Source organism: Lygodium microphyllum, chromosome 16 (genome assembly GCF_053477565.2).
Source record: "Lygodium microphyllum isolate KBCC chromosome 16, Lygodium_microphyllum_v1.1.10, whole genome shotgun sequence".
Classification (NCBI taxonomy): domain Eukaryota; kingdom Viridiplantae; phylum Streptophyta; class Polypodiopsida; order Schizaeales; family Lygodiaceae; genus Lygodium; species Lygodium microphyllum.
In genome coordinates this window covers 18,236,873-18,261,825 of record NC_141150.1, presented here as the reverse complement: position 1 = coordinate 18,261,825, position 24,953 = coordinate 18,236,873, and the positions used below count along the sequence as shown (strand labels likewise).

General features: G+C 39.7%; 1 protein-coding gene across 2 annotated transcripts; it reads left to right on the top strand.

Annotated features, from left to right (window-relative positions):
* The first annotated feature begins 10,574 nt into the window (after positions 1-10,574).
* On the top strand, positions 10,575-17,192 carry LOC148022578 (two-component response regulator-like APRR2). Of its 2 annotated transcripts, XM_087695528.1 has the most exons (11): positions 10,575-11,055; positions 11,234-11,313; positions 11,869-11,935; positions 12,101-12,147; positions 12,618-12,695; positions 13,563-14,552; positions 14,804-14,944; positions 15,582-15,875; positions 15,960-16,040; positions 16,136-16,249; positions 16,658-17,192. In XM_087695528.1, exons 1-11 carry the CDS (start codon positions 10,926-10,928, stop codon positions 16,796-16,798), a joined length of 2,163 nt encoding a protein of 720 aa, XP_087551654.1. In that variant the 5' UTR covers positions 10,575-10,925; the 3' UTR covers positions 16,799-17,192. The 2 variants fall into 2 exon arrangements, with proteins under 2 accessions (XP_087551654.1, XP_087551655.1); XM_087695529.1 differs by lacking the exons at positions 10,575-11,055; positions 11,234-11,313 and having other exon boundaries at positions 11,871-11,939.
* Positions 17,193-24,953: the final 7,761 nt, after the last annotated feature.

The following is a 24,953-nucleotide window of genomic DNA, read 5'->3' as shown; positions in this document are numbered from 1 at the left end:
TTTCTTCAGAACATCACATGAACCAAACAAATGTGCAAACAATGAGAATGGAATAAACCAACTAAGATGCACATCTTTGGAGCGTGTGGTGGGTTTCATAGCACTATGGATGTCAGATTTTATCTTGAACTTACGCGCTCTTGACAACTTCAAGCTACCAATCAACCATTCACCACTAGATAGTGGCGGCAATGGGACATGTTGCAATCTCTGGCTTTCTACTACATACAATGAATTATAAAAACAGATATTTTGAGTTGCAAGTTGACTTGCAGAGTTATTATCATAGATCAAAGAACCTATGTCTTCATGCCAAACATATATCTTGCTGCTCAAACATTCCACATTTTGCCATTCATGCAAAGTTGATGGATATAGAGCTGTCAATAAAACAAGATTGAATTAGAACACTGCAAAGTTTAAAAAAAAAAACTCTGATGCAAAAGAATAAACAATGATACAATTTAAAAACTTATTGTTTTGTTTATAATTTGCAATGTAGTTCTTGTTGTGTGCAGAGTTTTTTTGTGCATATAAACATGTTGGATCAACACTTCTATTACTATACTTGTTCCATTAAACACTTTTCTCTAAAATTCTACCTTTCCAATGTTTGCTAGGGTTTGCAACATCCTTATGCCTGACCTTGAAACTCCCTCGAGTACTTGGGTGCATCAAAATCCAATCCAACTTATAGTACTTATCACAAATCCAATTACTGCCACTATCTTTCCTATTGAAGACCTCCACTACAAGTATGTTACTGATGTTTTTCCTCCGTGAAGACTTCTATAATAACCAAATAGAAAAATTATCTATCAGCATGTGTATAATTTGCAAATGTTCTCTCCAAATGAAATGAAATTTAAATGGAGCAATTAAAAAAGACATTGTACCTGTAATTCTTTTCATAAAGAAGCCCAAAGATGTTGAACAAGAAGCTGACTTATAACAAGACCATTGTTCCTTCACTGACAAATTCCTAGAGTACAAAAACAAAAGAAATATCAGGTCAAAGCATACATATAACTTACATAGGCTTTGTCCAAATGAGTTGAAACTTAACCATGGAGCAACAAAAAAAAGTGACAATATGCCTATGGCTCTCTTTGCAAAGAAGCCCAAAGATGTTGAAGAAATTGAGTTTTTAAAAAATCATTGTTTTCCACCCTTGAAGACTCTTGGAGTAAAAAAACAAAGGAACTATGGAGCAGCAAAAAAACAAGACAACATACCTGTAACTTTGTTTACAAAGAAACTGTAAGATGTTGAAGAAGTTGAGTGTTCAAAATATCATTGTTCTTGATTGTAAGAGACTCCTAGAGTACCAAAACAAAAGAAATTACATGTTAGAGAATGCACATAACTTGCACAGGTTTTGTCCAAACAAGATAAAACTTTACCATAGAACATCCATGGAAGAGAACAATATATATGTAAAGTTTTGTGAAGAAAATCTTAAGCCTTTGGTAGAACAAACTATGCTCTCATTAAACATGTGAAACTCACTCTGTGTTTGTGTAGAGGAAATGAAATTTCACAGGGTTGTAGATAGGGCAAGCAACAATGAGGCTGTAAAAATTCGTCAAGAAAGAAAAAGCGGGGAAAAAGATATGATAAATTTGAGTTCCGCCTAAGAAAGAGGGAAAAACTGAAAAGGGGAGAAATGAAAAGTTAAATATAAAAAAATAAGAAAATGAAAAGTCAAGTCACAAACTCCCAAAAGTGTCAACATTGTATTCCCCACATTTCTTCTTATTTTATTGTTGAGGGAAGATTTGAGCCAAGATATGGCTAGAAGATTCATGTTACATGAATCTAGAATCCCAGCTCTCTCATTGGTTAGGCCTATATTTGTTTATTCACTCCTTGAGGGGCAAAAAATAGAGTCCATATTTCTCCTAATGATAGAGAATTCTCATTGTTCTATGTCTAAAGATTGCTCTTGCTTTTCTTGAATCAAGGGATTTTGTGGATTTTTTAAATGTATATTGCTCTACTATTGTTAGGGAATGTAAGAAGATGTTTAAAGCTAAAAGAAGAGTATCTTCATGACTCAAAAAATAGGGTTATTCATGTCTACATGAAGTTGCATAGGTTCCAGGCTGTTCTCATGAATATACTAGACTATATTTGAGCCACAAATGCATTGTTTGTTGTCTAACCTCATATATGGTGGTTCTAATGCATATGGGCTCAATATATTTGGGTTTATGCTAATGTACATGTTTTATATGGGTTAAACACAAGCTTTTATACCATATAAGTAATCTATAGTTGGATTTCAATATATATTATTCTCCTATTGTTTCATACCATCTTCTTCTATGAAATTTCATCTCACTATACTTCATGCTCTACTTACTTATCTCAATGACTTTCTGCCATACGCACTAAATACCATGAAAGCATGGCCTACAGGTAGCTTGTGTGTATGCTTATGTACATGCTATACATAGCCTATGCATAGACTATGTATGGCCCATGCATAACCTATGTGTAGCCTATGCATAGCCTATCCGTTGCCTATGTATATGCACATACATGCTATGTATAATCTATGTGAGTAACCTATGTGTATGCACATATGCTATGCATAGCCTATGTGTGTAACCTATGCATATGCACATACACTATGCATAACCAATGTGCATGCACACATACATAAGTATACACATACATGCACATACATAGGCATGTATGTGTGTACATAATATCATGCCACTAATGCTAATTTGATATGTTTTTGTAGATGTATTGGATCATCCGATTGCAAATGCTGATGTGGACAAGATCATCGTCTCAAAATCTCAACCCTAGCATTGAAAGGAAAATGCAACATGTGAGAAATTCATGTTGATTGCATATGTGTTGTTTGGGCAAAAAGAAACTGTCAAGACCTCTTGCCAATAGCTGAAATATACGTTTGACTTTCAAGCCTTAACAAATGAATGGTTGCCCTTAGAGCTGTAAAAGTAGAAGGCTTGAAGTGCAATATGAAAAATGAATGAGTGTAAGCTTTGTGGCATGAAAATTAACTATGTTGATTATACTTAAGGACTCGTCATCATAGCAATGGGAGAAAGTAGGGCAACAACAAATTGGGGATCACCATTGAGGCTTTTTGAAAATCCAAAAGGGTAAGTTATTGATAAATTTTTCTAAAGATAGGCCATCTATGCTTGCTGCGCTCCCCACAGAGTATGGCTTGCATCTAGACTTTCGATTAGGAAATGGAGTAAATTTCAAAAGCTCCCCCAAAGGAGGGCTAGCCAAGCCGTATGCTTTTGAAAATGGGATGTTTCCTTAAAGATGTATGAGTTTATGACTAGTCATATGCCTTGTCAACCCCAAACATCATCATAGTCCCTAACTAGAGCTATGACCACATCTCCATCATGAGAGCATTCTCCCAAGAGACTAATAGTAACCATGGATGCAAGTGTAGAGGAAAAGGTCATGGTAAGGGATATTTAGCAATTTTTTTTGACACATGAGATCGTACAAATTCCAAAACTATTGTGTCTCTTGATTGGTTGTATTGGAAAGAAGCAATCAACTACCATGGGGAGTGCTCCATTTATGCCTATGAGTTGAAGAGATGGGGTTGTAGAAGGAAAAAGAGGCAATGAGCATCTCCATGGTGTTGAGATGAGTAGTTTTCCAGTTCACATGAACTCTCTCTCTCTCTCTCTCTCTCTCTCTCTCTCTCTCTCTCTCTCTCTCTCTCTCTCTCTCTCTCTCTCTCTCTCTCTCTCTCTCTCTCTCTCTCTCTCTCTCTCTCTCTCTCAGAAGGTCACGAAACTTGCAAGAAGGGTGAATTAAAGCCAACACATCCTCTTAACAAAGTAGAAACTCCTAAAGCTTGTGAACTAGTGGTTGCTTGGTCTCTCTCTCTTACCCCACCTCTCACTTAGATAGTAATATACCACTCGTACATAGGTGGCAAGCATGCCAACCATGCCTATTTTGGGTTGGCTTTGTTGCATTGATATGTGCCACGTCTATTTTATTAAACTTTTATCTATGTGCATGTCTATGTGCATTGATGCATGATTATGCCCAATGATGTGTATCATGTCTATTTTGTTAAACACTTACATGTGTGCATGTCTATTTGCATCTCTTTAATCCACTTTGTTGACTAGATGTCTTGCTTTTCTCACGGTTGTAAATGTAAGTTTCTACAGATTCATGTTGCTATACGACACGAATATTATACAGATGGCATGTTGTGATACTATTCTATAGAATTGCATATGGCATTTTGTGTGTGTGTGTGTGTGTGTGTGTGTGTTCTTCTCATAAGGAGTGTTTGTAGCACATTTTGATAATAGTCTCTATTAGGTATAATGGCATCCTCTCTCTCTCTCTCTCTCTCTCTCTAACTTTGTAGGGTGGATTGTGATATTATCAGTGAGTTTGTAACTTCTTATATGTTATTAGAGAGTGGGGGTATGGCCTTCTACTAAAAGTGAATCTTGTTAAGTTCATTTTGCTACAATGAAGGTGTAAAGGATTGGATGAGAGCCAGTCGAACCAACCCAGAAAGCAAGCCTTCTTTTGACATCTTTTTTTAATAGCATTTGTCCACTAAATCCAATGTAGTCATCACCAAGCTAGCTTACACAGAACGAATTATCACCACCATCAACAAGCAAAGCAAAACATGACAAAATCTACATCTATCTACATCATACATCAAAGAGGTTGGTGAACACTGACCTTCACTTTAGATCACATTGTGAAAGACATTGCAATGCAAGATGAGGAGGCCTTTTGGTAGCTCCTTTAGGTATGATGGTGCAAGCCACATTGACCATCATAATGGTGCTTGAAGGTATGAGAATAGCACATGTATGTGGATCCTTGAATGCTCTCTTCTCACTCCCATATGTAGTCAACCCACCTCCATGCTAGTCGAGAAATGTAATTTCCTCTTTGTATCTCCACTAGAAATTATTTGTAATTTTGCATTTGTATTTCCACGACCAATTTGGTAGCCTTTAAAGAACTTGATATATTTAGACAAGTCGCTTCCATGTTAGCTAGCCCATGTATTAGGGGACCCATGCATTTTTACTTAAGAAATTTATTCATACTTCTTGGAATCTATGTTTTCAATTGAGGGCCCACTCATTAGGAATCGATTTGGCAATCCTATAATCTTGCTACATAGGATCAAGTCAAAAAACTATCCTATCCTTACTTTGTGGCTTAGACTCAAGAAATGTGAAAATAAGAGATAATAGAGACATAGAATATAAATATACACATCCAATGGTTATCTACCATCTAATGTTTAAATTAAGAAAAGGTAAGACCTTTTAGATTGTCAACTTGGCTTACATAACCTGCAAATGCATCATAGGTCTACATACAATATGGTTTTTATATACACATATCTTGTTGATCATGTCCCATCATGATACAATTGTACTTTTCTTTCAAGTTCTTACATGATTTGGTGTGTGTGATCAACAATAAAACCCACATATATAAAGGAACTACTTACCATAATAACTTTGTAGTTCTATTGACAAACTCAAGGATGGAAATGATGTCTATTTCCTGTCCAAAAAAAATCCCCTTGAATGTTCGATCCAATGGAAACATCCAAGGTGGAATAATACAGTTAATAATACAAAGACATCAACACTTGTACAATTGCATTGATATAGAGATGAAGTCAGGGTACCCTTTTAGCTTCTCTAAAGACTTTGGATCATGTACCTTACTTGGGGTAACTTTAAGGTGAATTTGAAGCAAACATGGTATAGTATTTGTTGCCCATCCTTGTAGTAATTGTAATGAGTGTTGCTCAATGATCTAAGAACTCTTCATATAAAGTTAATAATCCTCAAAGTGAACCAATTAAAGTGAAAAATGCACACAACCATCATCAAACACATTAACACTTGTATGAAAGTAATTTTATAAAATATATGTTATTGGGTTATGAAGTAAATGACTAATTTTATTGGCTTGCATCTTGCCAAAAAAATCAGGTTTTGTTAAGGAGCACATAAGTAAAATACTACTTTTTAATGACAAAAAAGACTTACAAACACGTCATGTCTTTGACTACTTGGAGAAATGTTCTTTTAGTGATGACTACAACACATATTGAATCATATTAAACGAGTATACATCATATACAATCTATATGGAAGTAGATCTTAAATATTTGTATCCCCTAACAATTAAGTTTAAAATGCTCATTAGGGTGTGCTAATACATGAGGGTTTTAATCATGAAGAAATTAATAGTTAATGATATCTATAACTATACAAATTTGGTTGAGTTTCATGGTTGGTCCACAATATATATTGAGAATGCAAAACCAATTGTTTCTTTCAACAATAGCCTCTTTCTTGAAAACTTTAGTAAGTCAACAATCGCTATCCATTAACAACTCAAGTCTTTTGTACCTTCTTTTAGCATTTTGAATGATACATTTTGGCATAAATAGGTGAATGACATCAAACAACTACTTTAGTTCACACTTTATTATGTTCTAAACAACTATGAATAACCAAAGTTCGGAAGGTAGAAGTACTTCGTCCCACACACATTTAAAGATGTTTCCTAGAAGATGTGTGGTAATTATCCATGATAACACATCAAAACTTAATGTGCTTGTTGGTGGAATGGCCATATACTCTTGTAACACACAATGTAGCAATCATGAAACACATGCCCATGCACACATGTATGTGTATACACACACAAACATGCCTACATGCATGTATACACATGCAAATATAGACACCCATAGTGCATGTATGTATGTACACCTACACATGTATAATGTATTGCATGAGGTGCATGTGGGATATATGTATCATATATATTTTAGGGAGCTAAGTTCTAATGGTGTTTGTCATGTATTCTCCTTAAAGGGGCCACCTTGATTACTTTTCATCCAATCAACATAATAATGCTTGATGTATAATGCTTCTCCATCACTTACCAAGGTTTCATATAACTTATCTCTTATGAATTGAAATATATGGTTTCAAATCTCAAAAGTACTTTAGTTGTCTTTAGTGTTTGAAAATTATAAATGGAATTCAAGGTTTGCATTGAAAGGGATAAAACACAAGTAGGAGGTCCCAAAGGGCCTAGCAGTTGAAAATAGGGCTCATAATCATGAGATCATGGATTCAAGTCTTGCTACATGCATCACTTAGTGGACAGTAATGTACACAAGGTGTGTTTGTGAAAGTTTAAGAAATTGCCCATGTGAATACTCTAATGGCCCTCTTTAATAGGTCACCAAGGAGGAACAATCATGTGTGATCTAGCTTTTATGTTAATTCGGCTTATGAGCAATCTAATATTTGCATACAGAAGCAATTCTAATAACAACACTCTCTTGGTTAATATTCCTTAGTAGGGTCACTAAGTAGGAGGTTCCCAGGCAGGATGCATTTGTACTATTGTCCTATTAACAAATACCTTTTATACATTCAATACTCCCACATAATCCATAAAAAAATAACAAGTTTTATTTATACTAATATTTATTATTTAAAATGAATAATTTTTAAATTAATATTACTTAATTTTACCTTTTGATAATATTTAATTTTTAACTTATTGATAATGATTAAAAGTAGATGATATAATATATATATATATATATATATATATATATATATATATATATATATATAATTTTTAATTTCTTAAGAATAATTACTTTTTTTAATAAATATAAGTAGGAAGCATTTGAACTAGCAAGTTTGAAAGTCAATGCTTGAGGGGTTCACCATATGTAAACCCTCAATGTCACGTTTGTTCTCAAGGCCATATCCTTATTTGCGAAATTCTAAGAAATAAAACATGCCTATTTTTCTATTCAACAGATAAATCACACCTTTATATGGCACCCTTTTGTATGTAAAAAATGTGTAAATGTGATATTTTTTAAATCCCTTCTTTTGAACCCACGTGAGATGCTTACATGTTTGTGAGTGACCCTCCCATGAGAGTCAATGTAGCCTTTTAAAGGTAGTGATTATGATGTTTGGGCATGGCTTCATCCCTCATATAGTGTGGAGGTACTCAACTAAAAGTTAGTCGGGTTAATGAAAGAAAGGTGTAAAATAATGGCATTTCTTTTCCTTTGTTGTCTATATGGGCTAATACTTTTTAATGAAAATGAGAGGGTTTAATTATGCTAAGCCATTAAAAAGAAACATGCAAATAATGGAAACTAATTTTTTTAAATGATGAGAGGGTTTAATTATGCTTAGCCTCGTTGATGTACTTTTGAACCCACGTGAGATGCTTACATGTTTGTGAGCGACCCCCCTAAGAGTCGATGTAGCCTTTCAAAGGTAGTGATTATGATGTTTAGGCATGGCTTCATCCCTCACATAGTGTGGAGGTACTCAACTGAAAGTTAGCCGAGTTAATGAAAGAAAGGTGTAAAATAATGGCATTTCTTTTCCTTTGTTGTCTATATGGGCTAATATTTTTTAATGATGCAAGGGTTTAATTATGCTTAGCCTCGTTGATGTACTTTTGAACCCACGTGAGATGCTTACATGTTTGTGTGAGTGACCCATGTAGCCTTTTAAAGGTAGTGATTATGATGTTTGGGCATGGCTTCATCCCTCGTATAGTGTGGAGATACTCAACTGAAAGTTAGCCGAGTTAATGAAAGAAAGGTGTAAAATAATGACGTTTCTTTTCCTTTGTTATCTATATGGGCTAATATTTTTTAATGATGAGAGGATTTAATTATGCTAAGCCATTAGAAAGACAGGTTTTTTTAAATGATGAGAGGGTTTAATTATGCTTAGCCTCATTGATGTACTTTGCCCACCACTTGCTTAAGTAGGCAAGCTCCACCAGGGGTAGACCATACAATGCCCACCATTGATCCAGAAGAGGATCTTTTTTGGGAACCAAGGCATACCCCTCTCATCTTGAAACTAAATGGATGTCAACATTTTGACCCTCTCTACCTTATTATGTACATAGATATTGGTTTACATGTCGATTGTGAAGCTTGAAAACCTTCTTTTGTCTTGGTGATCTATATGATCATTGAAGTTCACAAACCTTGTTTTGTCTTAAAAAGAATCCCCCCAATTTAGTTCACTTTCCAAGGAATAGTATAACATTGGAACTCTTAACTATGTTTTTATCAACAAGGGGAGGGCATGCCACAATAGCGTGGAGGATTCTTTGATATTCCAAACCAAGTACAACTTCATTGCAACTTGCAAGCCTTCTCTCTCCCATTCTAAGTTCTAACCATGCCTACTAGCTCGATGAACTTAACATGCCCCATTCTCTATTAAATACACGCTGTCAACAATGCCCCTATGTTGTCATTTCCCACACATGCTCAAACTAAATATAAACACAACCCTTTTCAGAGTCTCCACTATTCTATAGAGTATGTGCCACAATGGATTTTGGATTGGCAATTGGACACCATACTACACAAGGGTGAAAACTAGAAAATGCTTGTGAATCTATTCTCAATTTCTAGTTATAAGATTGATTCATATAAGTTTGCAAACCTTTTTCAATAAGAAAATTCAAAATTTCCTTCATGTCATGCCAATTGGGGAAGAAGAATGATTGAAAATTCCTTTCTTTTCTAGCTGTGGAACTCATCTTATTCTTTCACAACATTATCCATATTAAGCCAGACGAGCCATATAAGAACTGGTGGTGTTAGTGTGATAAGCAAAGCATAATTGTGGCCCACCTACTTCTTGTTGTGGACATTGTGACATGACAACTAGTTGTGATTGGGTGCAAGTTGAGTATCTCCTTGTCCCTTAGTTGTGACATGACAATGGATTGTAATTTTAGCTTGTGAAAATCACACCCAATGAGGCTTGAAATGGTACAAAACCACCCAAAACCAATGGCTTGCTTTGGGCACACAGGAATAACTCTCTCAAAAGTCATCTCTCATCTACCCAGAGACCCAAAAATGTTTGTCTGGCGGGGCCGAAGAGCGATGATGTGCGACTCCTAGGGGGGGGTCCCATGGAAATAAGTGGGAAAAAGGGGGTACATGGTTAATGATTACAAATATGCATATGGATGACGGAGTCCTATTGGTTGAGGCCCAAGAGGGCACAAGGGTTGGGGGGGGGCCGGGGCCATGATGAGTGGGCACTGGGCAGGGGTAGATTCTGCCAAAAAGGATTTAAGACGGCTGGGGGGGTCAGGGGGCGGGCGTGGGCTGAGAGCCGTCCGATGGGAGCTGAGATCGACGGTACATGGCTTGTCTTCGGGTAGCAAGTGCTGCTGCTATCGGAGCCTGTCAATCAGCTGGTCAATCAGTGGCTAGGCTACTGTTGTTGGGTAGCATGGGTGTAAAAGCATTGAAAATGAGAGAGAGAGAGAGACAGAGAGAGAAGAGAGAGAGTGTGTGTGTGTGAGTGTGTGTGTGTGTGTGCGTGTGCGTGTGCGTGAGAGAGAGAGAGAGAGAGAGAGAGAGAGAGAGTACTGTCTCTCTTTCCACTAGCCTACTACCTACTAGTACTTGAAATCCTGCTGCGACTACTAGCTTGTCTGGTAGTACCTTTTATATGGATTAGGCAGTGGGCAACCCAAATTCCAATTCTCTCTCTCTCTCTCTCTCTCTCTCTCTCTCAGTACCTGATTCCTTCACCACCCATCATCCAGCCACCCTCACATCCTCTCTCTTCCTGCTCCCTCTTCAGTTTCATCCTCCTCTCCCCAGCCCCAAACCTTAATTTCCTATCTTAGCCTATAAACCCCATTAGCTTTTTTCTGTCAGCTTTAACCTTGAACTCCCTTGAGAGCATTCCTGTCTATGCCCGGGCTTTGCTTCCCCCCCTCAATGGATTCACCTGCGCACAGTGTGATATTAGCCGATTAGCTGTTGTTTGATGAGAAGGCTCTAGATCCTCCCGCGGGAAGCCATGTCGCTCAGGGATCACTTCCCCAAGGAGTGGAAGGACTTTCCCAAGGGACTTCGGGTGATGGTTGTGGATAAGGATGAGCAGGTGTTGGCAGATGTGAAGTGCAAATTGGAGGGGTGTGGATATGCAGGTATTCTAATGCTTTGGGCCGCAGTGACTGCAGCTGCATACATCGGTGTATCAGATGTCTGAATTGTTCTCTAACTAAGTGACCTCATGTTTATGTCAAGAGCAATTCATCTGCTCTCAAAGTCTAACCAGTTGTCCGTTACATGCATGAATTTTTGTGTGGATGTTGTATGATGCAGTCACTACATTCTCAAATGGACAAGCTGCATTGGAAGCTCTACAGGATGAGAGGAGACTCTTCCATGTAGCTGTTGTGGAGGTGAGGTTTTGTGTGATTGCGGGTCATTCTCTCTTTTGTGCCAATTATTTGTCTAAATTCACTTGATTGGATAGGAATCTGGTTTTTTTTTCTAGGCTAAACAGAAATACTGACATGGCCTACTTTTGGAATCAGAAGCCTGAGCAATCTTCCATCTCATCCAATCATAAAAACTCTCCTTTCATATAATGGTTCTATTAGTACTCAATCCATCTGATTAGGGAAGGACAAAAAGGAGGCATCATCAAGCAAGCAGAGCAAGAAAGAATCTGAATGCTAGCCTAGTTTGAACAATGCCTAAACTGATCACTTAATATTTACAGAGTTATCATGACATCTTTGATTGGGTATAATGGCTTGATTAATGACTTCATGTTGAGTGAGGTACCACCATAGCCTAGATTGGGTAAAAGTAGTTGATGGGTTCATGGGGGACTTCCTTTTTCCATCCTCACTTTTTTATTGAATGAATATCATTTTACACGGCTCTTAAATTTCCCCGTTAGTTTCATAAACCTCCTTTTCAGTCTTTTCTTTTTCCTATTGACTTTGTAGGCAACCACAAGTGATGCTTTAGACGGATTCGAGATAGTGGCTGCAGCCAGGCACATGACAACCATCAGTGAGTACGCTTGTTCTCTTTCCCCTGTGCCTTCAATGTTAATCCGCACTCCCCCTTTGTCAAATCAAGTGCAAAGCCCTGAGTACCATGTATATCAATCCACACCCCCCCCTTTATGAAATCAAGTGCAAAGCCTTAGTACCACGTGATTTTATACTGTTGCAGTGATGGCCGACACACAGAACATGGGTATCATGATGCAGGGGATTGCGGTAAGAAGTTCTTTGAAACCAATTGGCCGATCACAATTTTCTGTTGGGTTTCTCTGATTGATTAGATAGCCAAATAGAGAGCTGAATTTGGCTGGCTTAATGAGCTCAATTTGTCTCACAAGACGGCTTTCAACAGTTTCCCATGTGGGAAAAGGGGTTATTTTCCCTCATTTTTCCTAACACTGTTCAACATCTCGAGCTTCTGCTCATGAGGCACTGTATATCTACCTAGGTGCGGTTGGGGTTGCAGGGCTGCCAATCCCCCAGGGTGCGGGCCGGGAGCCCCCCGCCCCCAACTGCACTGAGCTAAGGTATGAGATCCCTCCCTCGCAGAAGCTCATGATGTTGCCATAATCACAATGCGGGAATCACATTGGTAATTTGTCTAAAACTTCTCGTGGTTATAATCACAAGCTCACAACCGCTAAGGTCCCAAGAGTGATAATCTGGTTCCTCTTTTGTACTTTCAGGCCGGGGCATCAGAGTTCTTACAAAAGCCTCTCTCTGAGGAGAAGCTCAAGAATGTTTGGCAGCATGTGGTGAGAAAGGTAGTTCATATGACTCTTTTGTCTCTCTAGTTTCATGTGGCCTTTTCATAAGATTAGAAGTGGCTGTGGCTCTCCAAGTGCTCCTTGTTATAAGCCTTTTTCAGTCAAGGCAAAGATGCTTTTGCCGATGTCTGATTGGGTGGAGACTGTTTCCAGCGTCATAAAAGGCAACTGATCATTAACACTTGCGATAGTATATCATATGCATTTTTAATATACTCAGGTGTCTACTAGTACCATGAATGCACAGATTTTCCTTGCAAGTTGACTACTTCCAGCTTGAACGAATAACTGGGGTCTCCTGTGTACTCAAACTATCCTAAAAAATCTGTAGTGAGCAGGCTATCTTTCCATCAGAGAGGTCTCTTATTCTGTGATTGTTGTCAAAAGTTATGTCACTCTTGAAGGGCCATAGGTTACAATCTTAAATTGAACTTCTTGTGAGGGCACATGATGCTTTATATTGTGAAAGAGGAGAATACCCTCTGAATCATATTCAGCCACAGGCTGGTGAGAGTGCTTGAAAGAAAATTTTATAGTATGTGGAAGATATCCAAAATTCTAGGGAGTTGAAACACACTGCTAGACTTTGGCCTTATAAACTTCTCTGTGCAAGAAGTAGCATTTCCCCATGTGTGATTTTTCGTCTGAACTAGTAGGTGCACGGGGAAACCAGTTATCATGGATTTCTAAGAAACCATCTGAACTGTGTGAATCAACCCTTTGTTCCCTAGTTGGAGAGACTTGGTCCAAAGGGGAAGTGTTGAAGTTCTGGCTATTTGAGGTCTAACATATTTTCTGATTCACTAAAAGCATGTGGTGTCAGAATGTTAGAAGACTTAATTCGAGAGTTTCAATTTTATGCAGGCTCTAAGTACCGGGCACATCCCTACCCCAAGTGACGCACTGCCAAGCAAAGAGGATTCTGCAATGAAAAGCAGCTTTCTCAAGGCGAAGCTCGAACCAATAACTGATGTTAAGATCAAGAAGGAACCTCCTTTTGAGGGAGGACTTCAAGAAGACACAGATATCTTCTTCAACCATAGCTGTATGGTGGAGGAAGAGCCAGGCTATTTCTCAGAAGGAAAACCAGAGCTAGAGGATTGTGATGGCTTTCTGTGCAGCTATACACCCCCACAGCTAGAACAACCAAGTTCCAGAGTGCCTGCTGAAGATCAGGATACTACTGCTACTGATGTGGAATCTTCAGTCCTGCCAGATTTCACTTCCCTTAAGCAGGAGATGGAGGACACTGTGGATGATAAGTTTGATGAGTGTGAAGAGTACTTACAAATTAAATCTGAAGTGGAAGATGCAGTGAATAACTCAACTATACTTAATGAGCTTTTTGATTCCAACATAAATGAGGGGGATAACAGTCAAAACCATCACCATTTATTCAGCTCAAATGGGGATGAATTCGAGCAATTTGATTCCAGTTTGGGCAGTGATCTACAGTTTGGAGAAGAGATGCAAGACAGTTTTGATGGTATGAGGGATGTGGTTGCAGGCAATGTGCTTTCACTGGGTGAAGAGTACAGTTTTTTTGGACAAGACTCTTTAAGAGATGAAGACCTGTCCTTAGGCAGTTTGGATTGCTTGGACGATGAGGACATGCAAGGTAGTGATGAAGAAGCTCTTCTCCTAGCGGAAGTAGCCAAGGCTGAGAAAGGAGAGACTGCTCTTTGCTCCAGCTCGAGACTACTAACCCAAGATCATCAACATCAGATACCCTCTCCCACAAAAAACTGTGACAAGTTCATCAACGACTATGACGAAACCAATAATCCTAGAAGTGATTCAGAACAAAGTAGTTCAAAAGGGAGCAAAACTGCCATTGGGAAGAAGAAGCTAAAGGTAAATGCTTAATTCCAGAATAAAGGGGGCACATGCTTTTTCTTTTTGTGTTGAGCAGGGCTTGCAGATGTGCCTTTTTTGGCTCTTGGGCTGATGGTAATATCAAGTCCACACATTACCATTGGCCCCTAGTCCTATGAATTATCGGGAGTGTACCCAACAAGACATCAAGGCATACTTATCCCACCAGCTTGGGATGATATTATGAATGATTCCAATAATTTCTAATCAGCATGATTTTCTCTTGTTAGGTCGATTGGACTCCTGAACTGCATCGGCGATTTGTTCAGGCAGTGGAACAACTGGGTGTAGACAAAGCCATCCCATCCAAGATCTTGGAACTCATGGGAGTGAAGTGCTTGACTCGCCACAACATTGCAAGCCATTTGCAGGTTGGTAGTGTCTTCTAATTCCAGTCCATGCACCATTAAAGGAGTGTACTTGGGTGAGTTTTATGGCATCTCTTATCCACCTTAAGAACTCACGCATCCTTGTAAGCTTCTCCTATGGTTTACTTACTTGATACAAATGGTGTCTAAAGCCTAACATTGGCTGAGTGGTTGTGATCTTTTATCATCCCTTCTCAAGTCATGAAGGACGGAAGACACTTAACAGTCAATGACAATGGCACACATGGCAGAAAACTAGCACTTTCCTTGTCTTTTTTAAAATTTAATCCTGGGTTTCCACTCCTCAACAATCCCGCATTTTCCACTTAGTCCAGTCGCAATCAGATGCTCAGGTTGCAAAAGTTAGTACAAGGCTATTTATAATGTGGGCCACCAAAATAATCAATTCAGCCTTAAAATTCCAAATATCCTGTTTTGCAGAAATAAATAGTGAACCTTGTTTGCTGTTTTCATGGGTTGAAAAGCACCCTTAGAAGATCTTCTAGGAAAAAGTGGATCAAATTATGAATGGTTGTTTACTCAAAGAGCACCTCTGCTTTTTCTGTTCTGGTTTGTGTCATATTGCACTTCCAAAATATGTCATTGCTATGCGTGACCTTCGTGGCATGACTGACAACAGAAGTACAGGTCACACCGGAAGCATCTACTGGCACGTGAGGCGGGGGCAGCAACGTGGAATCAGAGGCGCCATATGGCCGAAACAGCAGGAGCAGTGGCTGCCAGCTGTACAACTAATCCACCACCACCCCCTTCTCCAGCTTGGGCTGTTTCTCACACACCGCCTCAAATCCGTCGCCCATCCCCAGCATCGCTGCCCATGGGCCCTGCTCTTCATGTTTGGGGCCGCCCACCAGCTGCCAGCCTTGAACATGTGCCTGCACCTATGCATTTCTGGCCTGCATGGCCAGCTCCAGTAAGTTTATCAAAGTAACTAGTTCCACTTCCTATGCTGATGCTTTCTTCCCAGGCTAGTCCTTCATGCATTGCAGCCTTGCAGGTATGCCAGGTGGATGCATGGGGCCACCCTGTTATGCCTGCATCTGGAATGCCTTTCTACAGCTCAGGCCAGCCAGTGCCGGTACGTGCCGTGTTTTTCCAAGAAACTTTGATATATTTTTCTTCCTGTAATGCAAAGTCTGTACATCCTCTCATTGAAAATATAATTTGTTTCAGAGACTGCCACTAGTACCTGTCCCTAGCATTGCTAACATGGCCCCGGCACCGCATTCTTATCAACACAGAGAGAACACGTGCAGTGTGATGGCCAGCAAGCTCACCAGTCATCCGGTAAATAAAATCTAGAATTTTCTTTCTAGTAACATGCTCAAGAAGTTTTAGTCAATTTCCCACATTAATTCCTATTTTTGTGAATTACAATGCAATGAGCTGCCATGAGGGAGGAATCACATGCCTAGCTAGGTGCGGTTGGGGCCGAGGGGCTGCTGGCCCACTGACCCAGGGTAGGTGGAGCAGTCCCCTGGTCCCAATCCCACCTAGCTAGGTCTGTGGTACCTCTTGAGGAGAAGCTCATGATGTTGAACAGTAAAGGGAAAAACAAGGGAGAGAGCCGGCTTTCCCACATGGGAAAATGCCAAAACCTTCTTGTGCTGAATATAATGCATTTTAGGCATGGATATTGACAATGCTAAGTATTTAATGGTGTGCTACCATTTGATTCTACTTGCTCTCATCCAGCCCAAGGAGACTGTGGATGCCGCCATCAATGAGGTGCTACGAAACCCGTTCATCCCCCTTCCTCTTGGTTTGAAGCCCCCATCTTCTGAGAGTGTCATATCGGAGCTTCAGCGGCAAGGCATTGCCATGGCTACTTCTTGACCTTGTCATCTTCCAATTCGACGACAATTCGATGCAGAAGAATAGCCAGCATGTTCTGGCATTCCGATCTGTGCATGCCTCATTGATCCATACGTATGCACAGTATGCATGCCACTTATCCCTCTGTGTGACAGGCAGGTGTAGCTTCACAATTTGGCATTTCCTATCCATCATCCTTTTTTCTGTGGTCATAGCTTTACAATTTTGCATTGCCTATCCACCATCCTTTCATTCCGTCATTCCCTTTTTCTGTGGTCATAGCTTTACAATTTTGCATTGCCCATCCATCATCCTTCCATTCTATCATCCCCTCTGTAATTATAGAGTTTGTATAAACTGTCGAACATAAACATGAGCAATTCCTCCCCTAAAGAGGAGTTTTTCCCTGTTGTAATTGTATGTAGATATTGAGACACGACCAAAAGCTCCATTCTGGCAGCTTGTAAAGCTTGGGCATAATTGGAGATGCAAGACAAAGCAACAGCTAAGTCTCCATCATGTCAAGTAAAGGTCCAAGCAATGATGTCTCTCTCTCTCTCTCTCTCATGGGTAGTTTCTATTAATTATGATGAATGTTAAGGCTCTCAGTTCCCCTCTCTCTCTCTCTCTCTCTCTCTCTCTCTCACACACACACACACACACACACACACACACACACACACACACTCTCTCTCTCTCTCTCTCTCTCTCTCTCTCTCTCTCTCTCCTAACGGATAATTGTGTTAATTACGAAGAATGTAAAAGACATATGACTACTATCACACTGACTCGCGATGCGCACTTTCTCTCTTTCTCTCATAGTGGTGGGGAAAACATGTAATAATGATCAATGCACACATAAGCACATGAACATGCATGTCCTCTAGCTATGCCGCCTCAAGTTGTGCCTATGGCACCACCTCCAACGCCTTATCCCCACCTTATTCTTGCACATGCTTTGCAAAGGTGTATAAAGCATCGATTCACTATCACTTGCCTCGTCACACAATGTATAATAGAGATGGAGGATCTTGTGAGTGGCTCTCCGAAGGTCCTAGCTATGGTAGAGCCTGTGGTGGAGGGGTACGAAGATAGGCCTTTCACCAATCGGTATCAATGGTACATTGGTGATGTGTTGAAGAGCTTGAGCAAGCCTTAGATGTTGCATCAAAGAGGATATGAAGTGTAGCATTGTATATTTAACATTAAGACTTCACGCAAACGTCAAGTAAGATGTTCACATGTTACTTGATATCGTGTACATTGAGTGCAACAGAGGCATCATGTTGAAGCACACCCTCCATCCAAAACTACACCACTTTGCATCGGATAATAGTCTATCTCTGCTCTTCTTGAAACAAACCTTCAAAAGCAAAGACAAGCTTGCAAATTGAACTACGTTGTAGCTTACAACACAAGCTCAACAGACGAGGCTTGATAGATGGGTGAAAGTGTGAGAGGATGTATGTACTCTTGTCAAAATGGAGCACTATACTATCACCATCATAATCATGATAAATACCAAAGGTGAATGTGTGAATCGGCTTTAAATGTTACATCAAAATTACAAAAATTCTTGTAGAAGTGTGGCATTGGACAAAATTTCTCAACAAAATTTTGGCTATATTGTAGATGTTGTATATGCAACTTGACTTCCACTTTGAGCTTTAAGTAGAGCTAGACATTGTGAACTACATCACTGCTTTAGGGTCCTTGTCATTGTCTCATGATCTTAAGGTCCATACTACTACTATATGTTTGAGTACCACGTCACATGAGGGTCCTCTTGTTGTCTCATGTTTAATTATCTTTAGAATTATCTCATCACATTAAGATCCCTATTGTTGCCTTTTTTTTGAAAAAAATCTTTAGAATTACCTCGTCGCATTAAGGTCCCTATTGTTGTCTCACATTTGAGTATCTTTAGGATACCCTACATGGTGAGGTTTATCACTCTAGCCCTCTCTCTCTCTCTCTCTCTCTCCTCATAATGATTAATCCTACTAATTATGAAGACTATAAAAGAGTCACATGACTACTAAGTCTCGTATGAAGTGTCAGGAACTCTCTAGCTAATCATTATATAATCTCCTTGTAATGAATGAAGCTCAGAGGAGAGAGGAGAATGAGAAGAGAGAGAAAGAGAAAAAAGGAGAGACTAGAAGAGGAGAAGAAAGACACGAATAAGTGAAGGAGGAAGGAAGCCATGGAGGCTTGAGAAGAAGGTGAAGAGTCAGTTCTTGATTATGTCTGGATGCCTTGAACTGGGTTTCTTACGTCTTATATAACCCGGTTAGTGTGACTGGGTATCTAACCCCTAGTTCCCATATATCCCGCTCATTATATTTCATTCCAACCCTGAGAGTTTTTACCCTAAAAACAAAAGACAATTGGAGGGACTTGAGATAGTGGCTAAGGACTGGGGGTGCAGAGTACTATTTTGATCCACATTACAATGAGAAGAGTGGGTGAAGACTATGGATAGCATGCTATCCACTGCAAGCCTACTGAGGTAAATCTACCATAATTTTTGATAGATTACTCGAAATGGGGCCGGCCACTATCGAAATAGAGCTTATGACGCATACTTTCAGCCCATGTAGGAAGCACATGGGTATAGTTTAGGGAGGTACAAAACTATTCTAAAATGGTGTGCAGTTTGTAGATAGTGTGGGGTCAAAAGGGGACATAACTAACTAGTCTTCAGCCTGTTGGGTCTCTTAGAGGTGAGGAAATTCATTCATAATAGTGACTGGGCACCAAGAGGCTTCTTCTAGAGGTAGGCCTTGCCATTTGATGAGATGTTCCTTGATGGATTGAGATCTCAAGTGTTTGTCTTGCTACCCAATGATTGCCTCAACGATATATTGAATGATGCCTTCTTCGTCTACGGGGGATAGTTCTTCCACATAGTCCACTAAGGTGCCAATGAAGGGCTTCAGTTGGCTGTCATTAAACACATTGTGAATCTTGGTGGTGGGGGGAAGCTCTAATCGATAAGCCAAGTCACCAACTTTCTTGAGGATTTGGTAGGGGCCATAGAAACGATGGGCCAGCTTGTTACTGCTACCCTCCTTGAGAGTGGGACTTCGGCACTTTTAGAGGACCAACTCTCCCTCTTCAAATTCCAAATGCCTTCTTTTCTCATTAGCATAAATCTTCATGTGGTCTTGTGCCTTCTGAAGATTCACTTTGCATTGCTGAAGCAAGGCCTGCATACGCTCCAACTTTGCTTTACTTTGGGAATTGATCTTATCATTGGACAAGACCATAGGGAGGGAAACCTTATATCCATGTACAAAATAAGAAACCCCAATGCTAGAGTGGGTGGAGTTGTTATAGGCAAATTCAGCCAAGTGGAGTCACATATCCCAACTATATTGTACATCATGGCAAAAGTGACATAGGTAGGTCTCAAGCCATTTATTTATCCTTTTGGTCTGGCCATCTGTCTGTGGTGGGTGGTATGTAGTGGATGGAGTAAGCTTAATGCCCATAGATATGAAAACTGCATGCTAAAAGTTACTCATAAACTTGGCATCTCTATTATGTACTATGACTTGTAGTAACCCATGCAACTTAAATACGTACTTCATAAACTGAGTGGTCACCTAAGAGGCAGTGTATTGAGTCTTGTTGGGATAAAGTGGGCAACCTTGGTGAGCTGGTCAACTACCACATATATGTTGTTCCATCCTTTCTTGGTAACGGGGACATAGTGATATGTGTCAATTTCCCTTCAGGAATAGGCAGGGGTTGAAAGAGGCTAGCAGCGGGTCTAAGCATATTGTCCTTGTTTTGTTGACATGAAACACATTTGATCACAAGATCCTTGACATCTCTCCATAAGCCTTTCTAGTAAAAGCTCTTGGCAACCCTATCATATGTTTTGAAAACACTCAAATGACCAGCAATGGGACAAGAATGCATCTCTTCCATGATCTTCTGTGTTAAGGGAGAAGTGTGGGGGATGACAATCTTGCCATGGGACCAAATAATGCCATGTTTGAGCTGATATTGGGAGTTTTCGGCCATTACCCATACTATAACTTCTGAAATATGTGCCTAAAGTCCTCATCCAATAAATAAGCTTCATAAAGTCCTTGAATCCAATTACAATACAACTCTCAAATGGAAGACACTCTGCATGCCTACATTTGTGAGAGTGAATTAGCCACTATGTTATCTTTGCACTTAGTGTGAGAAATGTCAAAATCATAATTTTGTAGGGTTTCTCCTCTACTTAGGAGTCAAAGTAAAGTACGTTAGGAAGTATCGAAGGACTCTATAGTTGCTATTTACTCTAAAGAAACTGCCATATAGATAGTGGTGCCAGCAATACAGTACCAATACCTTGGCCATTGGCATCACCCTGAATGGTAAACTCATTGAGGAAGTCAAGGCATATGAGGATGGGGATTGAAGTAAGAATTTCCTTGAAATCAGTAGTAGTGTCCCAAAAGAATGGTTCCTTCTTTAACCTATCAATCAATGGTGCAGCAATGATGGCATTATGCTTGATGAATCACCCATAAAATGAAGAGAGACCAAGGAAACCACGCAATGAGGTAGTGGTGGATAGTGTGGGCCAGTCCTTTACACATTGTATCTTTTTAGGGTTAGCATATATGCCATTCTTGCTAACAATGTGGCCCAAGTGCTCCATTGATATTTGCATGAATATACACTTAATTTCCTTAGCAAAGAGTCGATACTCTCTCAAGATATCAAATACTCTTTTGACATGTGCCAAGTGCTCATCCTGTGATTTGCTATAATTGAGAATGCCATAAAAGAAAACGAGTACAAACTTAAATAGGAAGGGGTAGTAGATTTTATTCATGAGGCTTTGAAATGTGGTGGGGGCATTAGTCAAAATGAAAGGCATCACTAGAAAATGATAAAGCCCACAGTGAAGTATTGTGCCCCTTTCAACTCATCCAATAACTCATCAATCTATTGGATGGGATATTGGTTCTTAACTATGATTTTATTCAAGTCTTTGTAGTCAATGCACATGCGAAAAGCGCCATCTTTCTTCTTAACTAGCAGGATTGGAGATGGGTAAGGGAAAGAACTCAATTCAATAAATCCCATCTCAAGTAACTCTTTGACTTGCTTTGCAACTTCATCACATTCACACTTGGAGAGTCTATAAGGTGGCTTATTCACTAACTTGGAATGGGACTCTAAATCAAGTGGGTGGTCCACTTGCCGCTTAGGGGAAAGGGCTGTAGGCATCTAAAATAAATCATTATACTCCTCAAGTAAAGCCTTCAAGGTTGAATCCTGAGATACTTTGGAGGATTGATCTAAATTTTCCTTATTCAAGTGTAAGACAAAGATTTGTGAACATTTCTTAAACTCCCTTTTGAGTTTCTTTGTTATAATTAGCCAAAAATCAACATTATCATGAACTCCCTCTAAGTAGATGAGCTATCCATGTAAACTCCATGCAAAGCAGCTAAGAGAATTCCATATAAATTTTACCCAAACGTTTCAGCCAGTCACAACCCAAGACAATATCAATGGGGCCTATGTCTAATGCGATTAGATTAACTAATGCCACATAATTTTCAACCAAGCATAGGGAAACTTTGGAGAATACATGTGTGCTGATTTCTTTTGAACTTTTAGGGGATGATGTAATTCCATAGTTGTGCATTGCAACGGATCAATGGTTGATTTATTGATAAAACTATGTGTACTACCACTTTCCACAAGGATAAATATATGCTTCCCATTATTACTGCCTTGAATACATATAGTGATGGGGCTCCTAGAACGAGTCCAAGCATCCAGGGAGATGGAGCAAAGGGAGATGGTAGTTGGGTGGGGTGTAGTAGGGTAGTTAAATCAAGAGCATGGGACCGCCTGAGTCAAAGGGACACCCATCATTCGAATCATAGTACAGCTCTTGGTCCAAATCCTCAACGTACTCCTCATTTTCAACAGGTAATTCCTTCTCATCATTGTTCAAATCTTCCATCACATACATGCTATGAAATTTGACCTTGGTCATCTTGTAAGGGAATTTTGAGGCATGGTCGGCTGTGTACTTGTCACCATATTTAAAGCATAGACATTTTTCTTTCCATTCCTTCACAAAATCTGGGAAAATGAACTTTTGACCACTTGGACCATTCGAGACTGGTGCAGTTTGAGATCTATTTTTTGCATATTTCCTCTCACCATTAGAGCCGAGTGCTATCCCAAAAGTACCTTATTTTCTTTCGACATGGAAGGGGAGGTAAGTAGGGCTACTACTAGACATGGGGTTGTCTCTAAAAACACCCCCATATGGGGCTGACCTCAATGGGGTGTGGGGCTGTCCATAACCTTATTGAAAATTCTCATTTTTATGGTACTTTCTTGCATATCTTTTAGCCAATTCAATTGCATCAAATAATCTAGAAGGCTTTTGAGCCATGACATCTACGGATAGGCTTAGTTCTAACCCATAGATGTACTTGTGCAATTTTGCATCTCACTAATGCTCTCCACATACATTGTCAAGTTCATAAGTTGATTAATGTACTCTCGCACAGTGAGCTTGTGTCGAATAAGAGTGTACCATCATTGTGTGAATTGCTATTTTTTCACGAGAGATACAAATACTTGAACCATGTGTAACTTAAAGTCTTCCCAATCAATAAATTGATGATTCTCTATTAATATAACACTACCACGTGTGGGAAAACCCTTCCAAGTGGAGAGATGCAAATATAATTTTCTCATCATCTGTGCGGGGGTAGATATTGAAACAAAACTCCAATTTGGAAGTCCATTCTTCCAAGTTCGATGGGGATGGGGACTGCCAATTGTACTTGGTGAGATGAATCTTGTCATGGAGATCATTGGGGCCTTACTGCCCCATGAAATACTTGCTATCCATACATACCATGATGTCTATACATACCATGCTGTCCACACATACCATGTTGTGCATTTATCCCATGCTGCCCATTATTGCCATGCTGGCCATTAATACCATGTTGTCCATGATTGGGTTGAGCCATATAAGTGTCGTTGGGGCTCATAGGAAGAGTGGGGAAGTTTCGTGGGCAAGGGTCTCACTAGAGGATTGGCTGCATGGATGATGGGAGAGCTCAAGAGAGGCTCATTGTTAACATGAGAGGTCTCACCAACCTCATAAATGGAAGGCAGAATATCCTTGGCTCCAAGAATGACTTGTGGACCATGTAGTGGCTCTAGTGGTGGAGGCTGTCGAGACTTGCACTTGGACTTGTTTGCCTTTTCTTGTGCCAGAGTGGTGGCTAACTGGCCTACAAGATTGATGAGCTACTCTGGGGTTTGTTGGGTCTAAGAATTTGAGAGGGCCATTTGATCAACCGCCAAATCAATTTTAGACAACATATGGTGATGATTTGCAACTTGTCATTATGCCTCTCCATGTAACGAAGCTATAGGGGTCCATATTAGGCACTTCCTCTTGTATATCACCATGTTAATCTTATGCTAAGCTAGGTTTATCATTCATTGAGGTCACAAGTTCCTAATCTTCCTCTGGACCTCCTCATAGGCCTTGCTTTTGCTGTTTTGACTTGCCACTTAAGTGTAGTCCACAGGACCCAATGTCAGTAAAAGGGACGTAACTTCTAGTATGAAACTCCAATCGAGGAGATTTTTTATTCAAATCGAAGGGGAGAAAGTCCTCTCCGAGATGAGCTATCAAGCTTTGTGACAAAAATGATCAAAGAATTGTGCAATTGGATTTTTGTGCCTATCTCAAAGCGGTTTGCAATTGGATTTCTATGCTTGTGTCCTAGAGTGATCCGCACCCTATCCTCAGTGATCTTAGTGCACAAAATAGATCGTAGCTTGGATTAGGGAGATTTTTGATTAAAATTAAAGAGGACAAAGCCATCCTTGAGAGGAGTTATAGGGTTCACTCCTAGATGCAATACAAAGTTTACTACAACAAGCTTTCTATGACTATTCCTGAGTGCTTGTGACTAAAACACTGTCTATCCCAATTCCCACATGCACTGTATAAGTGACTCATGGGCTGAGGAGCTTGATAACCAAAATAAGCAAAATCTTGAGCATAATTCCAAGTACATTGACGTATCCATTTGCTCTGCCATTAGTACATAAGTAGGCCTTAGTGTCGTACATCTTACATTGATCACATACATGTCAAGTGCCATACATG

Excerpts from the sequence above, each read along its gene's own strand:
- LOC148022578 (XM_087695528.1), top strand. The coding sequence starts at position 10,926 with ATGTCGCTCAGGGATCACTTCCCCAAGGAGTGGAAGGACTTTCCCAAG. Across the intron at positions 11,056-11,233 it reads GGAGGGGTGTGGATATGCAG|TCACTACATTCTCAAATGGA; the intron begins GTATTCTAATGC and ends TGTATGATGCAG. Across the intron at positions 12,696-13,562 it reads GGCAGCATGTGGTGAGAAAG|GCTCTAAGTACCGGGCACAT; the intron begins GTAGTTCATATG and ends AATTTTATGCAG.